Source organism: Crassostrea angulata, chromosome 4, assembly GCF_025612915.1.
Source record: "Crassostrea angulata isolate pt1a10 chromosome 4, ASM2561291v2, whole genome shotgun sequence".
Classification (NCBI taxonomy): domain Eukaryota; kingdom Metazoa; phylum Mollusca; class Bivalvia; order Ostreida; family Ostreidae; genus Magallana; species Magallana angulata.
Genome location: NC_069114.1, coordinates 11,120,733 through 11,143,591, shown reverse-complemented (window position 1 = coordinate 11,143,591; position 22,859 = coordinate 11,120,733). Strand labels below are relative to the sequence as shown.

Here is a 22,859-nt window from a genome sequence, read left to right as displayed (position 1 = left end):
GCTTGTTTCTAACCCCCAGGTCCCCCGTTTTAATTTTGTTATTGAATAACCTTAGGGTCACATATAAGAGTTTCAAGCTATATTTAAAGTTTCATATGTAACAACTCTATTTACTCATGTTGTAGGCTTGTGTCAAAAAAAGATACCTGGAAAAAGGGAAGACATGAATTATTTCAAGAAAGCTTAGGCTTAGAAATCTTTAGCCTATATGGATCACATAATGATACTCAAATTCAATCATTGACTGTTTTATTTCACAGACAGAGCCCAGCAAAGATCACTCCACAGAGAAAGAGGTATAGGCATTCTTTATGTTTTTAGCCCCCATTGATGGAATAGATAAAGATGACCCCAGGTCCCCTGTTACTTACTCTTGCGTGTATTTATCCCTCATACAATATTTATATTTACATATTTATCCAAACGACTCATTAAATCGCATAATTTGAGTTTGCAGAAAGTAAATTACTATTATAAAGTTTTATAAAATTGATATGTATCTTGCAGGGAGCTGTGGAAAACGACAATAGAGATCATAGCCAAGGTATTTTCTAATTATTCTTCATGATTGAATTATTACTAATATTCTTTAGACAATTAAATGATAATTGCAGGAATGGTAAATTTGACATCATTTCTAAAATTGAATTCAAATTTACCTCTCTCTCTCTCTCTTTCTCTCTCTCTCTCTCTTTTTATTTTAGAAAGAAATTCGAAGAAAACACTTAACAATATCCGTGAGTGTTGGAGGTTTTGTATTTAATGGCAATTCTTTCCATAGTAATTCATTTCAAGATAAATCTGCATTCTTAAAAGAAGTTAGGTTTTTTTATATATATTGATGTAGAAGAAGAATTTGATTGGCTTTAGCAATATTATGAATATTTAATATAGTTTTGCTTTCGTTTATAAATTCAGAAACATCAGAAATAGCTGATTGGAATGCCATTTCCAGCTTAGATCAGTTGAAAGCTAGTAGTAAGTAAATAATTAATATTGATCATCTGTCTGCAAAAATGTTTCTTAGCATCAATGCGATATTTTTTTGTAGACAGTTATTTATTCATGTAAATGTAATAAGTGATTTTTTTCTCAGATATCAGAGCCGTCACCAGTAGACCAGTCTGTGAGATCAAATAGATCGTGTTCAAAAATGATACATTTAATTAGTGGGGATGAGCTAATTGAACGGACTGAAGCTCCAGAGAAGATGTCCCTAGTTCAATTAAGAGACTATTTATGTATTGGAAGATCCAGCAGTGGAGTGCATAATTGCTCAGGGTTAAAACAAATTATAGATCTTATTCCCAAGCCATGGTCCAATGACACACCAGTGAACCCTGCATGGTCATTGCTGACCAAGGGTGAGTATGACAGTTTGTTTCATCAAATAACAAGCAAATAGCATGGAATTCATAAATCTTTCTCTTGGATTACTATCTTTAGAAAATAAAAGTGTTTGTTTACATCAAGCTCAAGTAAGCTTTTTCCTGATCAGTTTCAGTCTGTTTCTCTCTCCCTTGATCTGTAAACTTTCTTGCTCAACTTTGCTGAAAGCTTAGGTGAGGTTTTTTTTTTTTTTTTTATCTTTTTAGGTCACCTGAGCTTTCAACGAAACTTTGCACAAATCATTATTCAGTGAAGGGGATTCTTTGTTAAAAATCTGTTTAAAAGGGAAATAGTTGAGAATGATTGAGAACTGTAATTTTCCATCTGATCCAAAAACTTAAACCAGAAAAGCTGAAACCTGTATGTAAGCATCCCCAGGTAGTATCGATTTAAACTTGTTTAAATCATGATCAGCCGGGTGGGACCACAATGGGGGAGAGGTGGGTTGAAAGTGTCACATAGGGAAAATTCGAACTAATATCACTAATATCTTAATGTTATAATACATGGTATAACTGGTACCTGTATGCAAGCATTTTGACATATTACTTATTATTAATATCTTAGACTGTGGCCTCTAGACAATCCTGAGCCCCACAAAGGGCTCAACGTTTGATGTAGGTTTATAGATATATGAACAGCTAGTTAATATCTTCTACAGAACTGCAATGCTCAAAATGTGATATGACTATAAAATCACCCTGTTACCAAAGGGCTCAATGTTTATCAAGGATATGTAGAGAAAATCTTGAAAATCTTTTTATACAGACTTTATTCTAATACGTTGTCCAGATATTTCGTATATGACTCCATTAATCTGATTTCATTGAGGCTATGGTTGCTAAGCGAACAATATGGACCATGGAGCTTCTTAATATGATTTTTCTAATGCATATAATCACACATGCATATCTTCACAGGAGATGTGCAATACCAAATCAAATCATTAAGCGAGCTCACGGAAAGTCTTCTAGACAAAGAAAGTATTAAAGAAAGAGTTTTGGACAATATGTCTGGTTCTCGTGCACAAAAAGAAGCAGACATTGAGAATGTTAAGTAAGTAATAAAAATAAACCAAGCTTGTGTTTTAGTTTTTATTTACCAGCCCAAAGCTAACTGACCAGAAAATATGAGTCACTAGTAAAGTTAAATATTGCATTTGATAGAATCTATGAGTTGAAGTTTTTAAGAAAAATTTAATGTCATTGAAAGTTATGAAATAAGTATTGATATAGTCGGTGGATGGTTACAATTTGCATTTTTGCATAGACCTTGCTTTTTCAAATGTTTTTATTCTATCTTGTTATTTATTTGAAAATCATTAAAAATCTATATTTATAACATAATGTTAATGAAAGAATCCCGAAATGCATTTAACCAACAACATATGTATTAGGGTTTATAATAAAGTTAACAAGCATGTTGTTAATCATAATGTCTCATCATATACATTTTTCATCTTTGTCTATAGGGAAATACTACAGGTTATTGTACAAGAGTTCCACAAAACTGACTTGAATAAGGCAATGCATGGAGAAGTATTTGAAGCTTTTTGCCAGATACTGGAGTCTTTGATTCCTGACAAGTAGGTACACACATCCGATATACATAAACATTCAGAGTGTTTCGGGGAACAAGAACTTAATGTTGCAGATTGGTGTTTACTCATGAAGAGTCCCAAAGAAGTTGTAAAATGGAATTCAACATTATTCATTATTCTATTGAAATGTGTTTCTAGTAGAACCCTTATTTCTTGCACTCATTTTAAAACTTCCATCTTCCTTCTTATTACTGTTGTTACTTTTACAACCTCTTTTGGTCATTGTATACGGGTGGTCCTCTTTAATTTTTTTGGCCTTCCTGTTAGGAAAAAGTGGTTGTTGTTTCCTTTTGGTAGTCTTTTTATGAAAAATTGTTCCAATGCAGCTTGAATAAATAGCGTTCAAAGACTGCAGAATGCTCCTTTTTCTTTGTTCAGACACCTCTTTAAATTGGAGGCTGTTTACAACTAAATTGACAGCTTGCAGTTTCTGCCTCACCTTCTGATCTAGCGATTCATTAGGTTCTTTTAATTCTGTATATGAAACTTCAATGTTCACAGAACATGGGTTCAAATATTGTGGTGCAACCATGTTGGCAACAATGGTGCACACACAGTGGATGCCACGACTGTTGGCATAACAAGAACAGGTTTGAATTGCAAGGTTTACAATGGACACTGATCCAGGTAAACTTACAATCTCAACCTGTTCATTGTCTTTGTCATGGCGATACTGCCCTTAATTATATATGAGGTCTGCTTGGACAATCTTCTCTTTGTCGAAGTCTATGTTCTTGAGAACAGCGGCCATTTTTCCAAGGTGGATATGTTTACAAAGACCTGAAAGAAATCAAAAAATGACATTATAACTTAACAACTGATTGTAATAGCCATCCTAATTGTATGGTACATGTAAGATATATCTAGATTGGTTAATTTTTACTGAACCTGTTAGTAACTTTTATATGTCCGTATCTAATTTTTCCAAATAGCAATGTCTTTAACCTATTACCTCCTTGAGCAGATGCTGGACAATTGCAATTTATGTTGACAATATCAACATCATAAAGCTTGTCAGGAATGCTTTGAGAGGTAACTCTACATTTTGTCTCTGTGACCCACTGTATTTTTTTGTCCATTCCTGCCCTTAAGGGTGTTATTTACTCAGGGTTTGAGTTCTCAAATTCCGATTGTTAAAAAGTTCAATGTAATGAGTAAAATTTGTTCTAAACACAAAAAGTATTTATGAAATGAATTATTATTGACAAAACATTCAATAGTTTTACTTTATTATGGAATTATGCTCAAACAAAAATTGACTTTTAGCCAAACAGAGGAAATTCGGACTAAATTTTGCAGATTTTGTTTTCTGCTAAAAGTTTTTTGGCAGTAGTCTTATATTAAAAGTTGGGATTTTATATTTAAGTCTACGTAATTTTGCATATTTTCCGTTGGTTTTACCTCACTTATTCATTAGAATAATCTTATGGCACGAATAATAATAATATTGAAAAATGCTTAAAAACGATAAAAGACATCATATCTCAAAATTTTGATCATTGACCTCATATAAATTTTATGCCAACATAATATGGTCAATATAAGTAGTTCAATATCATAAATGTTTTTGTATTGTCATCATTCAATTTTTTGTAAACTTGAATCAAAAATGGGTAGGGATTTGAAAACTGATAGAGGAAATTCGGACTGAATTATTTTAAAAAATTGATGCTAAAATCTTAATGTTGTGTACTTATTTAGTGCCACTACCATTCGTAAACTGTATCTTATTTTTTAAAGTGTTTAATTATTTGAAATATTTTTATAATTAAGAAAATCTCAATCGTAGTGTAAAATTTTATGGGATTTTTCTTGATTTTTCAATAAATATTCAATGGCCATTAACTCAAAAAGTAGGTCATTGACCTACTTTCTGAAAGTGAAAAATAACAATATAAACAAAGGTCTATAACACACAATAGATGGTTTTTCATTATCATCAGTGGGTTTTTTTTTCATTCTGAGTAAACGTCATCCTTAACATGTTCTCAGCTACTAATTTCCCTCTTTGATTCTTCAAAGATCGTGCATTTTTAAGCCTACCACACTTGGCAAGTTCGTCCATATAGCTATAAAATTAATGTTGAAAAAGTGAAAATGGTTAATTAGAATAGTTATGAATTACAGAGGAAGTCGGAATTTATTCACATCTTGATTGGAAACAGATTTAAGATGTTCCCAACTTTGTTTTGGAGAACTTAAATATGAGTATTTATGTCTTTTTATTTCTATTTTCAGGCAAACAAATCAACAAACGTAAACCTGTGGTCTTGAACTTGATCCTTGAATGAAGGTGAAGGAATAAGGGCTATTTTTGAAATTCCTGTCCACAACAAATTTTTTTAACTATTTTGTAAATGATGACGTATTTCAGCAATTATTTTTTAAAGCAACATATTTGAGGGCAGTTTGTATGACATACTCGTAGAACGTTGTTACATTTTCATGAAGCAACAGCAGCAAATCCTCAATTCGATGGTTGTTGTAGCCACCAAGGAAATGGTATTTTATTTCAAGAAAAAAACTAAAGAAAGCAGATGTGCAAAATTCTTGAAATTTTATAGTGGTACTTGTTTATCTTCAATGATCAGACACCTGATAAGTAAATAGAGTGTTCTTTACTAAATATATTACATTCAGCTTTTCTATTTATTTTCAAGTTGAAAGCCTGTTATGAAAGTTTTACTCAATAGACTCAAGATAGATTGAATGCATATACTTCCTCTTGATGAAATAACATGTAGTGTGTTTCCTACCCAAAAGCTTGCGTTTTTTATTTGACACATATACATTAATGTTACCAAATCAATTATTTAAAAAACCTTATTTCAACGATTTTGAAGTTTTTGTGCCAATTTCTTTATACGAAAACAGATAAAAAACTACTGCTCAACTAAATTTTTTGTCTCCTGATCTTCATGAAAAAAATGACGACCGTAATTGCTCCAGAAAGGCCCCCATTTTTTAATGCACCAGTGGGTTTCTAAATATATTGTAACAATCACAGTTGGCATTTCCTCGTGAATTTTGCCAACAAAGTTCATGAACTCTTCTTTCTACATTGAACGAAATTGTAATAAGAAAAGTGTACCAATAATTATACATGGTATAACGTAACAAATTATTTTGTTCTCTCTCTTCTTTTTTTTTTTTTACAATTTTAGCTACATGTAACACACAATTGTTTGTCCATCCAAACATTAAGTAATGTTTTTCACTGTTGGTTATTATTAAAAGTTCAAGAGTAGCAAGAGTTGTTTTATGTTTACTAGTATATGCTTCCCTAAAAACATTTTGAGTAGTTGTATTTACCGTAGCACATAGTCGCATAGACCTTATGTATTCCACAACTTTCTTCCGAGTCGTTGCATGCTGATTTCCTGATATTCCAGACTCTTTCTTGTTCAGGAATCGGTATATTGCCTACCTATTTAAAGCATGTTCATTAAGGTACTTCACTACTTCACTACACCGAGACACTACGTCACAAGATGGCGATTTAAGTGTTTCTTTAACTGTTTGTATCAATCGATTTAGATGTATATCATAATAACTCAATGGTTAAAGTATCAGGCTTGTTAACCGCAGGTCATGAGTTCAAATCCACCTGGGGCTTTTGTTCATGTTTACTAAATGAAATTTTTGAAAAGATAATTTTTTATCTCAAATTGCACATTTTTTTCGCCTATTTGACACAAATACTTCTTATCCATCATGCTGTCTATCATAATCAAGTAATTTTCTGCTGATTTAAAAAACTATTTCAAGGTGTAGCGAGGCACCTTAATATGTATAATATTTTCTTAGCGGGGGTGTGGGTATTATATGCGAGCTTGCTTACAGAACCATATATTAATTTTTGCACATAATACTATCATTAAAAATGCTATGTATAAAACCACCCAAAAACCCACTGGCATTATAATTATCAAACCTGTAATACATGAAACCAGCATAGTAATATTGTGCTGTCGAGGAATACTGTGCTAATCGCGCTGATTTCCTTTTGGTCTCTGTCCACCATAAATGATCTATGATTAAGACAGATATTAACGGATTATCAACTGCATTCTACCTTGACATTGTGTCAATATAAGTTTATATTAACCTAGATTGATTTACAAATGTCTGAGAACCTTTTCTTTTAGTATGCTTTGGTAAAAAGGTACTGCATTAAATTCCAAAAGATATAGGTAGAAATTTTACCTTGGACAAAAAACATATCCATGAGTGGATGCAGATTTCTTTACTGCTGTCAAAAAAGATATAGGTAGAAATTTTACCTTGGACAAAAAACATATCCATGAGTGGATGCAGATTTCTTTACTGCTGTCAAAAATGTTTTAACCAAATCGCTATTGTCTTCTGACGCAATGCAATAGGCAAGTTGTGTACCCCTATTCTCTTCATTTCTAGCCACCAAAGCGTAAAAAACGTACCCATATGCAGTCAAACCTGTAATTATTAATCATCCTTCAGATCTACATGTATATGAAGGTAATTGATAGTTTAAACTAACTTTTTTCATGTTGATGAAATATTGTTCATCTGAGAGTTTTAGCAATAACATATTGCTAAATCTCTCAGATGAACAAAATATTATATGTGACATTAAAGCTTATAAATTGTTTCATTATTACCCCTTTCTATAAATGACATGTAACATGACATAAATCTAATGAAGTTGATTTATACATAAGAGAAATATTTCTTTTCGAATAGCTTTGTTTTTTGATTTTTCAAATACTGAACCTTTGTAAGTTGCGTCTAGAAACACAATATTTCTGGCTACTTCTTTCACTCTTTTTCTTTGCGTGGAATTTTGATACACTATAATTAGAGGCTGGGTTTCTCTGAATTTGATTTTTTAAACATAAACAAGGTACATTTTCTTCTCTACTTTTAAAACTATGCATCTGTGTGTTTGATTTGAAACGTATGAAACAATTATCTAAATTTGACAGCAACTGCAAATTAGAATGTCTGAATTAATATGTTCAATAGATTGTTTCCATAGATACTGGTATTTCAACCAAATTGGTGTTATATCTTAACCTAAACAAATTAAAGATTTCTCTTTGCAAATAGACGATCTCAGGCAATCTAAAGTTTGAAAAGAAATAAAAATACAAAACTTGTACAAACACTTTAACAGAGCTTTAGCAGTATGTTTTGGTGTTTTATTTAAACTTTAAAAATACTGAAATAATCGGTATTTCCTTACTGTATTAATTCTTGGTAAAAAATAATTTCATCCGTCAGAACTTGTGTACATAACTCGTTTACAGCAACTGCATCATTCTGATGAAGCTTTTTGTTTCATATAATATTGCAATATAAAGTATTGTATTTTATGATACGATATCGTATAAAATATAATAACATATCAAATGATACGATATTGTATAATATGATATCTGTTTAAATATTATAAACTATTATATCGCATGAAATAATATAATATCTAATGTATATTATTGTATCATATGATACGATATTGTATAATATGATATTGTATAATATATTATATTACTTTATCATTGATATGATTCAATATTGTATCAAATAATATATGAAATACGATAATAAATATTGTACAATATAATAAAAAGTATCAAATATGATACATCATATAATACAATATCATTTTATATTATGCAAAATAATATCATATGTTACAATATTGTAATGTATTATTTGATATGATATTGTATCAAATTTCATGACAATGATATTGTATCATATATTATGATATTGTATATTGTGATTAAGCAATAATGTATAACATGATACAATTTCTTATCATATGCTTCAATATCATATTGCATCATTCTATTTATAGTATTATATTGCTAAATAGGATATATTTTGAAAGTATCATAGGATGTAATATCGTATTTTATATTATTGTAATGATTAGCATTGTGCCTTATAATACGGTATGAAATTAACATAAAATTATCATTTAATTTTTTTTATATTTGATAAACAATATTGTTTCAAAACATTATCCATGAATATCTAAGATCATTAACTATGATTTTCATATAATAGGATAAAGGTGGTCTCATAAAGGTGATGCCTCATAAAGGAGATACCTCGTGTCGGTGAACTTTGTAATCTGTTATTACCTATGTTTACAACTCATAATATTCAAGTGCGTGATCTCTAAAATAATGATTTCAAATGGGGTGTTTTAAGACTTGCATATGTAAATAAACATTTATACCTATCCCCTCCAAAATATGAATAATAAGGTCATATCTAATTGTCAACCATTGGAGGAAATCGAAATGAATAAAAGTTATCACAAACCTTTTATTTGACTTGTATCGCTGACAAATATTCTTAACGTCAACCGGTGTGAGATAATATCGACGGTCATGAATGTCGTATTTCCCCTGGTCCCTTGCCCACCGCCAAACTTTGCACAGTATTTCCATTTGTTTTTTACCCTTGAGATAAGCATAATTACACATTGTTTAACATTAAATTACATTTTTTGTATTGAAGAATATTCAGATTCCATATGTAAAATCAGTTGGCACACCATGTTTATTATTCAATATACGCAATCAAGCTTGGATCTGGACGGTTAAAGTGTTTTTCATGGTCATTGTTTATGTCATGTCCGTTGTGCTGAAGTTGCTTCCGTATAATCACAGCTTTTTTACTCTTGTGAGATACAAATCTGATTAGAGAAACATAAATAATGTATTTGAATACCAGTTTTAAATTATATTCAATATTTTAATCAATTTATAGCAATTAGTTTCTGGTCATACTGGAATAAAACATAAGCGTGACAGTCATTTGCTCGTGTTTGCTTTGGTTCCTTTTTCTTCCCAGCAGGTTTTCTGGATCTAAAAAGTCAACATTTACATATCTTTCAGGAAATGAATGTAATTATAATTATTTTCGAAGTTTTATCATTATTTTAAACTTTAAAATAACTTTTTAAAAAATATGTATATGCATAGTTACAACTTTCAAATTATGTTCCTAAAATATTTTCAGAGATAGAATTAGTACCTTTCACATTTATATTGTATGGCAGTTCTATTCTTATGATGTTTGCTAAAAATACCCTTTGACATCAAATCTAAATGAATCAAATTGTCAACAATCACATCATCTTCATCATCCCTACAATGTAAAATTCAAAAAAACAGTTTTCTACCCATTACAATAAATTGTCTCGTTTTGAGATTTACAAGTTGGATTCCAGAAAATAATAAAAAAAAATTAGCGTTAAGAAAAAAATGGAAAAAATCACCATTATTAAGCAAAGGTAAAACGATCTAAAACCACTTGGGCTCACTGGATCCAAACCACATTAAACGGAGAGTTAACTACTAACTTTTCTCAAGAAAGCCAAAAAGAAATGAACAGAACATGAAACCAATATAGGTTTGTGAACACTGATGCTCCAGTATGGCAGTTCATCTGTTCATCAACATTTTAAAGTTTTTTCAAATAAATGTCATGATTTAAAGTAAAGTTTAGTCTTAAGAGTTAAAAAAACTATGCTACCCAATGATTGGTCTTGTAACATGAAATACGCAAAGAAATTATAATCCACCTTATAACAACCATTCAGATAATACAGTAAAGCATTTTTGTTTTAAAGAAAAGAGACCATTCTCCTAGGTAAATATCATCAGGTAAACAAGTAACAGTGTCAAAACAAATGCATCAATGAAATAAAAAGGCGCTATCAGCAACCGTTCTAAAGTCATACACAGGATTAAAGTTTTGCTTTACATCAACCTCAAAGGTCAATGTCATAACGTAAAAAACGTTGAGGCTCAAAGAAAGGACTTGTCACAATTTATAATCATGCGATTTATAAAAATTCCCTGCACCCAAGTTCATAAAGTGTGGTCAAGCTTATAAAGTGGGTAAAACCCCGAGGTCAAGAGGTCAAATATCTTGGTACACAAGGAAAGGTCTAGTCACAAGAAATACAGGTGCATTAAGAGAAGGTCATATCACTTACAATTTAAGAATAATGAGAAAGGAAGGAAGACTAGTTCATAGACCTTAATAGCCCCTCAAATGTTCAATAATTGGGACATGAAATATATGTATATTTGACTAGATATTTCATATCAACCAATTTATCGAAAAAAAATCAAAAGAGTGAATTTAAGATTCACCAGTCCTATGCTTTTCTTGTCAAAAAAAGACATTCCAAAAGAATTTTCAAGTGGAAATCATTCAGAGAATATGGTTAAGAAATCTTGAAATCTAATTGCATGCTATAGATTATAGTTAAGATTACCTGTAATATTTTACAATGATAAACATGTTTCAAAACATTGAACTATTTAAGACAAATACATACATTATCCTCCTTATGGTCAAATGGACATTAGTCCTGCTGGTTTTGCAATATTTAGATTTCACAAAATTAACGAAAGGCTCGTCTGAAACAGATTTTAACAATGCTATTAAAGTACAAAAGAATGGTTTAGTTGTTAAATGTCAATTACATAATGCATTTTATCCTTCACCAGTTAGATCTATTAATTTAAGTATAAAATAAACCTGAAGAAATTGAATGTTAAAGACAAAATCATATCTGGTAATATTTGTGATGATATAATTTTCGATTTTCATGATAATTTGAACATCGCATATTTTCGAAAAGGCAGAAATTATATTCCGTATAATTTTAATTAAGAAGCTTTTTAAACTGCAAATAATGACTGACGCAAAAAAATTGTTCTTTATTTTCCTCATTATCACATATTCTGTGACAAGCAAACCCCCCCCCCCCCCCCACACACACACACACAAAAACAGCGTATACGGTGTAGGTTTTACGATCTGATATACCTTCAACATAATTGGTCAAACTATCTTCGGTAAGTTCCACGTATTCATATGAATTTTTGAATGACATTTGGTTCTTTGAAACTATCATCATTTGATAAAGATGTACCTAGGTAAAATATTGTTTTTCATTACTCAATTAAGCAATAAAGGCTATATATTATACAGAAAAATATTGAAAAGAATGTTTAAAAGCAATATGTATGTGCATGTAATGATTTTGAAAAAAGTAAGGATTTCAAATTTCAAAAAAGATATAATTCCTCAAATATGGAACCTGAATAAGAACAAGTGACAATTGGACGCAGAGACTGATATTGGTTCTCCCATATATGTCCTAAAGAAAAAGGGTCGCCTGCAGCATTGCCACTAGAAATCCAAAGAATATTGTCATCGGGGTTGGTGTTTGGTCTACTGGTAATGACAATAATATCACGCTGCAAATATGCTGCCATGCACAATACATTGATATGATCAGCCCACTCCCCCTGTTGTAACATTTTCTGTAAATATGCGTCAAGATTGCCTCCAGGTACAAAGTCTTTTAAATGAACTTCTCCATCTTCTCTCTTCAATAAAATTATTAAGTTGTGACACTCAGCAATTTAAATGTTATCCTACTCAATATTTTTAAAGAGTAAAAATTAAGTTACAGTGAACACATCATACCTTCAGAACATAGTTCTCTTTGCAAAATTGCCAAATATTAGTACGAACCAAATGTGCATTCTGTGGTGGCAATCTGAGTCGCTTTAGTTGATCAGAAACGGCTTCAAAGAAACAAATACCATCACCTGGTGTTGGTGTGCTATATTCTAGCCCAATATCCTTCAAGTTGGATAAAAGAATACCTTCTGTATTGTTCTTTGACCTATTCTTGCTCTCTTGACTATAATCTTCGGGGCTTTTACAAATCAATCCTGAAAGAAGTATCCGGACAATAACAAATTTTTAATTATAAAAATTAAGGTTGATAACCATAAAAAATGATTTGATTTACCAGAGGCCCTTAAAGCATGACTGTGTGCGGCTATAAAAGTTTCTTTGACATCTTTTACTTGTTGTAAGATATCGGTCTTCTGCATCAACTCTATAAAAAAAGGTTTGAGAATTTTTCTCTAGAACCGTTATACACAGAAATACGAATGTTACACGTTTGGTATGGTATATAATTTAAACTGACGGTATATTAACAGCTGTCAAAGTTATGAATACAGTTATCAAAATTCAACTTTATGTCAATTTATTCTTGTACTTGTACTTAAGAAAGATTAATAATTCCTTAATGTTATGCATGCCAAAAATAAAACAAAAATTATATATTGTATAAATCTTTAAATGCAATTGGTTTTTTTTTTCAATATATTGTAATAAAAAAAAAGCTTTCCGAATCAGGTGTAATTCACCACATTCAGAAAAAAAGTTTGATACGCAAGCTTTTTGTTTTTTAGATGATATCAAAATGAAAGTGTTGTCTCAATTACTTGAACTATTGGTATATGCACTTTCTGTACTGAACGTGCTTTGAACAAAAGTGGTCAAAAGCTTCCACACTTCTTTCATCTCGCCCGAAGATAATTCTTGCAAGTCATTGAGATTGAGAGAATTTACAAAATCTAAAAGAAACAAGAACCATGTAGTATTTTCTTCCATTGTTGTTTTGTAATTTCTATCAATAAACATTCAATACTCATTTTAAGGAATGACACAATTCGATTAAACTGTATTTAAATACTTTAACGTACCTTGTAAGTAAGACATAATCATTGGTTTTTTCTTCTGAATATATTCACGGACAACTGTAACATAAGAAATGTAGGGAATGTTCTTTCTCGATTCATAATAATACCTCATACATTTCTCTCTCTCTCTCTCTCTCTCTCTCTCTCTCTCTCTCTCTCTCTCTCTCTCTCTGCCTGTTCTTATGATCAAGACAAATTTCATATTCAAACACGGATCCAAAAGCATAACAATAATAAGCGGAGATCCACATTTAAACAAATCAGATATAATAATTAGAAGCCAACTTTTGCATCAGTTTTTATATTTCAAGGCCGAAAGTACAAATTATATACTAAGTTAACATATATGTTTAATGTAATTATACACCTAAAATGAATACTGAATGCAGACCAATTCTTAAGTTGGCATCTTATCTGTTTTCCCATCTTGCACTACTGTAGGTCATGGTAACAAAGGCATAAGGTTATTTAGCGTGTAACATGTATACCTCTGTAGATGTAAATATTATTTCAATAAGAAGATAAGTTATCATCTAAAGAGATTTTTTTATAATTTAAATACAACTGTTTATCTTACGGATTAACTTTCAGAATGGTATAGTTCTCATCGTCATGGACTGAAAGTAACCAAGCAAATAATTTACAGAGAGGCCTGAGTTCACCTAACGATGCCATATCATTATACAGATTAGATATCACTTATTACTTACATATTCTAAAATTTGATAGTTTTTTTTTTAAATTGGCATTTATAGATACATTCCAACCTTTCAGAACTGACAACGAACTGTAGTAAAAAGGGGGAAAACATAAACAAACGTCCCAATCATAGTTTTTTTCCTTTCCGTTTTAAGAATTAAATGAATGTTTACATCCTATTGGAAATAAAAGAGTTACAGGTGTTCCCTAAACGGTACCCACACCCCCCTAATAGTGCCACATTACTTACATACTTGTTTATGCTAGGCAGCACTTGTTTATCTTAAATATTTATTTTTTGAAAGATTTTAATTGAAACCACTCTGATTTAGTCGCAAGTGTATTAACAATATTATCAAAACATGTACTCGCACATGTTTTCAAGAATTTCTCATTAATTTTTTATCTGTTATCATATTGATATGACTGTGTATTACAAGTTAGTTGAAAATTAGCTCACAATCAAATGGGAAAGCTACTTCACAAAACTGGCAGTATGAAGACCGCCATTTTCTGTTGTAGTTTGTATTAGTATGTTGACTTACTTCATTGTGTTAAAACACTATTTCTGTAATAATTCTATGCAATTGACCTCCACTCCCTTATCAGTAATTCATAATTAAGAAGGAAAATTAATTTTGAATAAACATTTTCTTACATATTAACGCTTCATCTTCGAATTGGTGCTGCTTCTATTTTCAATTTTGGCGGATGCAAAGCACTATATTTTATAGCGGAGTAATCATTTCTAATGTTAGTAAACGTTAAGAGGACCCTGGGTCCAATCTCAGCCTACAAGTTCATTCATAATTATGTTCTAATAGGACCAGAGGTCACCATATGTGAAATAATTAATTTATTTGGAATATCAAATATTGATTTAAGCTCCTTTGTGCACTGAAGACCGGGTTATGTTACATATCAATATGGGTCACTTCGTGAATATATATATATATATATATATATATATATATATATATATATATATATATATATATATATATATATATAGGATCAGGGGCCACCTATGTCATTTTACAAGATGGAGACGTGCCCACGGGTCCCCATATATTATTTTACACAATGGAGAGTCACCGGTCATCCTCTGTAGGGTGACCAGGTGTCACCTTATGTCACTTTACACAACAGAGAGTCACCGGTCATCCTCTGTAGGGTGACCAGGAGTCACCTTAAGTCATTTTACACAATTTCATTGTTGATTTACCTGAGACTGATTTTTAAGGATATCAGTAATGTAACTGGTTTTTGTATTTATTAACATCTTTATGTGACATCTGTTCCCTCTAATAATTATGTTCTTCCTAAAAAACAATATAAAAATGGTGCATGATTCTCGTCTTGTAAAATGATATAAGATAACCTCTGGTATCCGTATTGGTTTTTTTTAAATATTACATTGATTTAGAAGCTAAGGTGACCTCTGGTCTCCTAATAGACATCCCAAATAAAGTGACCTTGGTATCTTTACATTGGATGAATTCTGCATCAGTGGCATTTGGTCTTTGTTTTTATTAACAATTTACAACAACAATTTAGTTCTAAAGGTGACCTCTCATCTCCTTACTGTTAATTCATTACATTTTACCCATGGTCTCTCTACAGTGGATCACTTTGGTATCTCCACCTTATAAATGACATAAGGTGACCTCTGGTCTCCTTCTTAAATACATTGTAACGCCTATCTAAGACCTAAAACGAACTCTGGTTTACCTACAATAGATGACATTTTATGATTTTTCATCTTATTAAGTAACATTAAGGGGTCTCTGATCACCGTATTGATTTACAGAATTATAAATAACTACACCAATATAGAACCTTAGGTGATCGCTGGTTCTCCTTTTGGATATATATTCCACTTAAGGTGACTCCTGGGTCCCCTAAAGTAGATTACTTTTTTAATTGAATCTTCATCTTGTAAAATGACATTAGGTGACCTCTGGTCTCCGTTATTACTAGTAATTAACAAAAATATAACGACATTAATCGATTACCAAAGGTGACGTTTGGTTTTTCTACAGTGGATTGCTTCTTGGGAATCTCAATCTTGTAAAATGACATTAGCTGACCCCTGGTTAACCTATTGATCTTCAATTATAACTAAACCTTTTTGAAACTAAGGTGACCTCTAATTTCCTTTCAGATATTCCTCTTATAATGACCCATTGGTCTTTCTACAGTGAATTACTTCTGGTTAATGTCTATTTTGGAAAACAAGGTGACATCTGGTGATTGTTGGTGTCATCTGGTATAGGACATTACGGGACCTCTCATCTCCTTATTGAAATTCCATTAAAGGTGACCCATGGTCTAACAAATGGATGACATATAGTGAGTATGCATCTTGTTTAATACCATTAGGGGACCGCTGGCCTCCTATTGATAAACAAAAGTATAGTTACAATACTGTAGGACATAAGGGGACCTCAGGGCTCCTCATGGATATTTTACTAATCGTACCAATACAGAACCTTAGGTGATCGCTGTTCTCCTTTTAAATATTCCACTTAAGGTGACCCCTGGTCTCCGTACAGTAGATGACTTTTTTTAATCTTTATCTTTAAAAGTGACATTAGGTGACCTCTGGTCTCCGTTATTAATTAACAAAATTATAACGACAGACATCGATTTTCAAAGGTGACCTTAGGTTTTCCTACAGTGGATGGCTTCTAGGGATATCTATCTTGTTACGACATAAGGTGACCTCTTTTATACATGTATTAAAATTATTCATTGATAAGGACTTGAGGTGACCCTGGTCTCCTCGTGTATATTTTTACTGCAGGTGACCCCTGGTCTCCCTACCATGGCTAAATACCTCTCTTGTAAAATGATATAAGGTGACCTCTGGTCTCCCTATCGATAATTAATAATCATTTCATTGATATAGGACATGAACTGACCTCTAGTCTCCTTCTGGATGTTTCTGTGAATGACATATGTTGACATCTGGACTTCATGTTATTTAAAAAAATTAAAACTACATTGTCATCAGGCCCAGGTTAACGTCAGGTAGCCTTTTTAGATATTCACTTAGGGTGATCTCTGGTCTTCCCACAGTAGATGGCTTTGGTGAATCTCCACCTTGTATATTGATATTTTGTTAAATCTCAGGTCTCCATATTGACTCAAAGAATTAAAACATCAATCTAAAAGCATTGGTGACCTGTGATACCCCTACAGTGAATAGCTTTAGTAAATCTCCATCTTTTAAAATAATCTGAGGTAACACCATGTAGTCAATGAATGGATGAAGACTGATTAATCTACATTGGATGACCGGTGACTCTATAGTGAAAAATGACATAAGGCACAGGATGAATGACCATCTTTAAGTCCTCCTTAAAGATAGCTTAAAGGTGTTTAAAGGTAGCTTAAAGACGATCTTTAAGCCACCTTTAAGCTATATGTGTTGCTTAAAGGTGGCTTAAAGAAAGCGTAAAGATGGCTTAAAGGCAGCTTAAAGACTATCTTTAAGCCACCTTTAAGCCACCTTTAAGGACAACTTATAGGTCCTTAATGTCCAAACTTCTTTAAGCCACCTTTATACCACCTTTAAGCCACCTTTAAGCTACCTTTAAGCCACCTTTAAGCCATTAAAAAAAATTTATTTCAATATTGTGCTTAATTTCCAACAAAATGTATTAACTTTATGAAAGAAAAGGTATTAAAACGGTTTTTGTTCTAGAAAGAAAAATGAAAAAAAACGAAAAAAAAACCGCCCACGGCGAAAATTGAACCCGGGACATTTAGTTTACTAGCATCACCACCCTTCCTCTGCGCCACGGCAACTTATATGTGAGCGTTTTTATATCCTATATATCAGTGGATATTGAAACACTGTATTGAATGTGTTTACTTGAAAAGATTTTGACAAACCATTCAGTTTGTAACAATCAATTATATCTAATTTATAAATTACATGCATGCATGTATTTAGAATGAAATACGGAACTTGGTCTTCAGTGAACAAAAATATATTATACCTAAATGGAAACCGTTAGGTTCACTATAGTAGGCTTTCTTAGTTACTAAATTTAAACCGAGTAGATATACGTTCATCTAATTTATAGCTATAAAAATGTAAGAAAGAAAATGAAATCATTTTTTTTATTAAATACATTGCTACTATTAGGGTATTTGTTCAATTTCCCGCAATTTCCCGGTTTTCATGATCGCGGCGCCGTTCCAATATGTTTAAATATTTACATGTAATTGTATGTACACGATTTTTGAACTATCAATTCTATAACAAACAAAATTACCAATTACCGGTGACGTATTTACTGCATGTGGCAATTGCAAATGACTTGTACATACAATTGTATGATGTGCCAGGCCGGGTATATTTGACATATATATTTACCCTTATACATATATTTAAATAATCAACCCCTATTTATGATCACCGGTACATTAATTAATTAGCCTCAAGATTTTACTCTTACATACATGTATCGTTAATTTGTAGACGTAACATTTTTTAAACCCAGAGCTAGGAAATAATACTTTGAAAATGAATTACAAATGTAAATTAACTTTTATTCACTAGACTTATCGTATACTCGTACATACTAAGATTCAACGCCTTTAGAAATCTTGACGTGCACCTAGGCACACGGCACACCTGTTGTGTATATCTTTTATATTCTGTGTTAGTTCCAGGGGTTTTCTTAAGTTGGACAAACAATAGACTTTAATTAGATATACACAAACATGCACCTGGGCACACGACACAACTGTTGTGTATATCTTGTATATTCTGTGTTAGTTCCAGGGGTTTTCGTAAGTTGGACAAACAATAGACTCTAATTAGATATACACAAACGAACAAAACTATGTCTAGACAAACAAAGCAGTAATATCCTGCCCGATATAACAAAGGCAGTTGAGAGTCTTTTCATCTTTAACATGTATCTAGCAGATCTAGAGTTAGAAATAATGAAAATTGAAAAAAAAAATACAAACCTTAAACCGATTATCAAATTAAATCATGCATTTTTTGGTTCATTATCTTTATTTTGTTTAATAACCGGATGAACTGAGAGACAGAGAGAGAGAGAAAGAGAGAGAGATTTTTCACCGATTAATTTATAATAGGAAACAAACATACTTTAATAAGTTTTATGCACATATTAAGATACAGAGACTGCGCTTCATCCCTACAATAATTTTGAAACCCCCCCAAAAATATAAAGAATTTTATAACGGCAATCTGTGTCCATCGGAGCGGTGCTGATGATAGCGATCTGTGTTTAATGGAGCGACGATTAAAACCGCCTGGAACACCCCCCTCCCCCTTCCTTGGAAATTATATTATCACTCGGATGACCCCCTCCCATCCCTATAAAAGAGCTTTTGCATTTAATATATGTTTTTATTGTTCAGCTTGATAAATATCGACTTAAAGGCCACTTAAAGACAGTGTAAAGGCAGTGTAAAGAGAGCGTAAATGCCACTTAAAGATGCTTAAAGGTGGCTTAAAGGTGGCTTAAAGAAGTTTGGACATTAAGGACCTATAAGCACTTGCTTAAAGGTGACTTTAAGGCGGCTTAAAGGTTGTATAGCCTTTAAGCTCCTTTAAGTCACCTTTAAGGACTTGCTTAAAGATGGTTTTTCGCCCTGTGAGGTGATACCTGGTCACCCTACAGAGGATGACGGGTGACTCTCCATTGTGTAAAATGACATATGGGGACCCGTGGGCACCCTACAGTGGATGATGAGTGATTCTCCATTGTGTAACATGACATAAGTTGACCCCTTGTCACCCTACAGTGGATTACCGGTGACTCTCCATTGTGTAAAATGACATTTGGGGACCCGATGGCACCCTACAGTGGATTACCGGTGACTCTCTATTGTGTAAAATGACATAAGGTGACCCGTGGGCACCCTACAGTGGATGACGGGTGACTCTCCATTGTGTAAAATGACATAAGGTGACCCCTGGTCACCCAACAGAGGATGACCGGTAACTCTCCATTATGTAAAATGACATAAGGTGACACTTGGGCACCCTACAGTGGATGACGGGTGACTCTCCATTGTGTAAAATGACACAAGGTGACCCCTTGTCACCCTACAGTGGATAACCGGTGACTCTCCATTGTGTAACATGACATTTGGGGACCCGATGGCACCCTGCAGTGGATTACCGGTGACTCTCGATTGTTTAAAATGACATAAGGTGACCCCTGGTCACCCTACAGAGAATGATCGGTGACTCTCCATATTGTAAAATGGCATAAGGTGACCCTGGTCACCCTACAGAGGATGACCGGTGACTTCAAATAGTGTAAAATGGCATAAGGTGACTCCTGGTCAACCTACAGTGGATTACCAGTGACTCTCCATTGTGTAAAATGACATTTGGGGACCCGTGGTCACCCTACAATTGATTATTGGTGACACTCCATTGTGTAAAATGACATAAGGTGACCCGTGGGCACCCTAAAGTGGATTACCGATGACATTTAATGGTGTAAAATGACATAAGGTGATCCCTGGTCACCCTACAGTGGATTACCGGTGACTCTCCATTGTGTAAAATGACATTTGGGGACCCGATGGCACCCTACAGTGGATTACCGGTGACTCTCTATTGTGTAAAATGACATAAGGTGACCCGTGGGCACCCTACAGTGGATGACGGGTGAGTCTCCATATTGTAAAATGACATAAGGTGACCCCTGGTCACCCTACAGAGAATGACCGGTGACTCCATATTGTAAAATGGCATAAGGTGACCCCTGGTCACCCTACAGAGGATGACGGGTAACTCTCCATTGTGTAAAATGACATAAGGTGACCTCTGGTCACCCTACAGAGGTTGACTGGTGACTTTCTATTGTGTAGAATGACATATGGGGACCCGTGGGCCCCCTACAGTGGATGACGGGTGACTCTCCATTGTGTAAAATGACATATGGTGACCCCTCGTCACCCTACAGTGGATGAACTACTTTAATATTTTAATGAGGAGGATTTTGTGATACATTTATAACGTCGCCTATAACTTAGATAATTAATCCTTAGGGGGTCCACAGGTCACCTACTGTCTAAATAACACATATTGTATATCAATAACAGTCAATGTTGATTTTTTCATCCTCTATAGTTTATTTCAGATCTTTATTTAGATGGTTATTCTTTAGAAAAATACATTTCTTCTTGATGTATAACATTTCTTAAGGCTAAGTAATGGTACGAGTTATTCTACTTTCACTTTGCAGTTGCAATGCACTACATTTTGTAGCAGAGTGCACAGATTTGGTAGTTGTGAATGAGCAGGTGACCTGGGGTCCTAGTTGAGCGTACGTTTTATCCTTTAATATGGCGAAAAAGGACAGCTAAAGTTGGAAGAAGTAATATCAGAAAAAAGGCCCTAAATATCTTCGGGTAGGTGAATGAACAGTGAGGCGATCATTTTGTTACATATTTACATTAACAGTATGTGAAGTTATGGCTTACAGAATTTCAATGGATGGATGTTCTTTCTTTTTGCGTGAGATGAATATTTATTTTAAAAACAAATCGAATTATTGTTTTCTCAGTTTCTGTTGTAATCGTGAAGTATATTCAAGTATATTCAAGCATTCTGTTATATTTTACGTCTTTGGGTCGGGTTTACAGTTTGTAATTAGCATGCATGTATTGTTTATTCAGTTGTTTCATTTGTTGAAGTTTTCGATTTTTTTTCTGTTGTCGAAGATCTTGAATTATGGTATTAGTTCTTGTTGACAGTAATATACTACGTGTAATATATTTTACTTTAAAAGAATAGTTTTCAATGTATCTATACAAAAAAGGAGAAATGTATATACTTGTTATGAAACTTACAATAAATATTGACATATAACCAAACTATTATAAAAATCTTTTGAGTCCTGATTAAGAATTGTCGATTATGCATTTTCAAATTAGATGAATATTTGTTATATTTTAGTAATTAAAGTACATTTATTGTAAAGTAATTAATTTAATGTTCTCCTTAATTTTAGAAAAATCAGATTGTTCAACAACATCAAAAGTGAAAGTTCTTTGTGCTCTGGATCTTCAATTGGTAATGCTCTGAACCATGTTAATCATGACATAATATGTGAATATGGTTCTAAAGTTTGTGTTTTGAAATTAATTACTTACAAAAATTGTTCTCAATTTTAGGAAATCCAGCTCCTTGATCGAATTCGACTCAACTCTGGTCACCAGAGCAGTGTGTCAAAAGTATTCAAGATATATTTGATTCAGATCAAACAATTCACTCGTGTTACTTGTGCAGTAAAAAAGGTTGCACTAAAACGTTTTTTCAAATTTCAACATGCTTGGCTTTCGGCTAATAATTGGTGGCTATTGTACATAGAAAATGAAGGTATGTACTGCATTGTATGTAAAAAAAAACACAACATAAAGCATCCCAATAATCAAAGAGAAACTTTTTTTGGGACCCCCAGTGTTAGGTTTAAAGTGGATGCATTGAACACACACAGCAAATGCAAACTACATAGTACAGCAATAGGAAGTGAAATGCTTCCTGAAGTTTCTTATTTTCATCAAGAAGTGACGAAAAAGAG

General features: G+C 32.6%; 3 protein-coding genes and 2 long non-coding RNA genes across 5 annotated transcripts in view; 2 read left to right on the top strand and 3 right to left on the bottom strand.

Moving 5' to 3' along the window:
• The window catches only part of LOC128179448 (macrophage mannose receptor 1-like), a 129,452-nt gene that overhangs the window by 81,469 nt on the left and 25,124 nt on the right, over window positions 1–22,859 (top strand). The window lies entirely within an intron of this gene.
• LOC128179458 (uncharacterized) lies at window positions 393–6,236 on the top strand. The gene is made up of 7 exons (XM_052846891.1): window positions 393–544; window positions 705–737; window positions 919–978; window positions 1,097–1,364; window positions 2,310–2,445; window positions 2,861–2,974; window positions 5,228–6,236. The coding sequence occupies exons 4-7, from the start codon at window positions 1,154–1,156 to the stop codon at window positions 5,247–5,249; spliced, it is 483 nt and encodes a 160-aa protein (XP_052702851.1). The 5' UTR covers window positions 393–544; window positions 705–737; window positions 919–978; window positions 1,097–1,153; the 3' UTR covers window positions 5,250–6,236.
• Window positions 5,930–8,309, bottom strand: LOC128179461 (uncharacterized). The gene is made up of 6 exons (XR_008243082.1): window positions 8,214–8,309; window positions 7,742–7,842; window positions 7,273–7,444; window positions 6,924–7,020; window positions 6,302–6,412; window positions 5,930–6,045 (listed from the first exon to the last, which is right to left on the bottom strand). It is a non-coding gene; the product is annotated as an uncharacterized LOC128179461 (long non-coding RNA).
• LOC128179462 (uncharacterized) lies at window positions 9,550–10,135 on the bottom strand. The gene is made up of 3 exons (XR_008243083.1): window positions 10,022–10,135; window positions 9,775–9,852; window positions 9,550–9,680 (listed from the first exon to the last, which is right to left on the bottom strand). It is a non-coding gene; the product is annotated as an uncharacterized LOC128179462 (long non-coding RNA).
• Window positions 12,073–13,666, bottom strand: LOC128180678 (OTU domain-containing protein DDB_G0284757-like). Its single transcript, XM_052848812.1, has 5 exons — window positions 13,573–13,666; window positions 13,312–13,443; window positions 12,828–12,917; window positions 12,497–12,747; window positions 12,073–12,396 (listed from the first exon to the last, which is right to left on the bottom strand). Exons 1-5 carry the CDS (start codon window positions 13,592–13,594, stop codon window positions 12,073–12,075), a joined length of 819 nt encoding a protein of 272 aa, XP_052704772.1. The 5' UTR covers window positions 13,595–13,666.

Coding starts and splice junctions, on each gene's coding strand:
- LOC128179458 (XM_052846891.1), top strand. CDS start 1,154: ATGATACATTTAATTAGTGGGGATGAGCTAATTGAACGGACTGAAGCT. Junction 2,446..2,860: donor GCAGACATTGAGAATGTTAA/GTAAGTAATAAA, acceptor CTTTGTCTATAG/GGAAATACTACAGGTTATTG. Junction 2,975..5,227: donor GAGTCTTTGATTCCTGACAA/GTAGGTACACAC, acceptor TTCTATTTTCAG/GCAAACAAATCAACAAACGT.
- LOC128180678 (XM_052848812.1), bottom strand. CDS start 13,594: ATGATTATGTCTTACTTACAAG. Junction 12,748..12,827: donor TCATGCTTTAAGGGCCTCTG/GTAAATCAAATC, acceptor TACTTCTTTCAG/GATTGATTTGTAAAAGCCCC. Junction 12,397..12,496: donor AAGAGAACTATGTTCTGAAG/GTATGATGTGTT, acceptor ATTTTATTGAAG/AGAGAAGATGGAGAAGTTCA.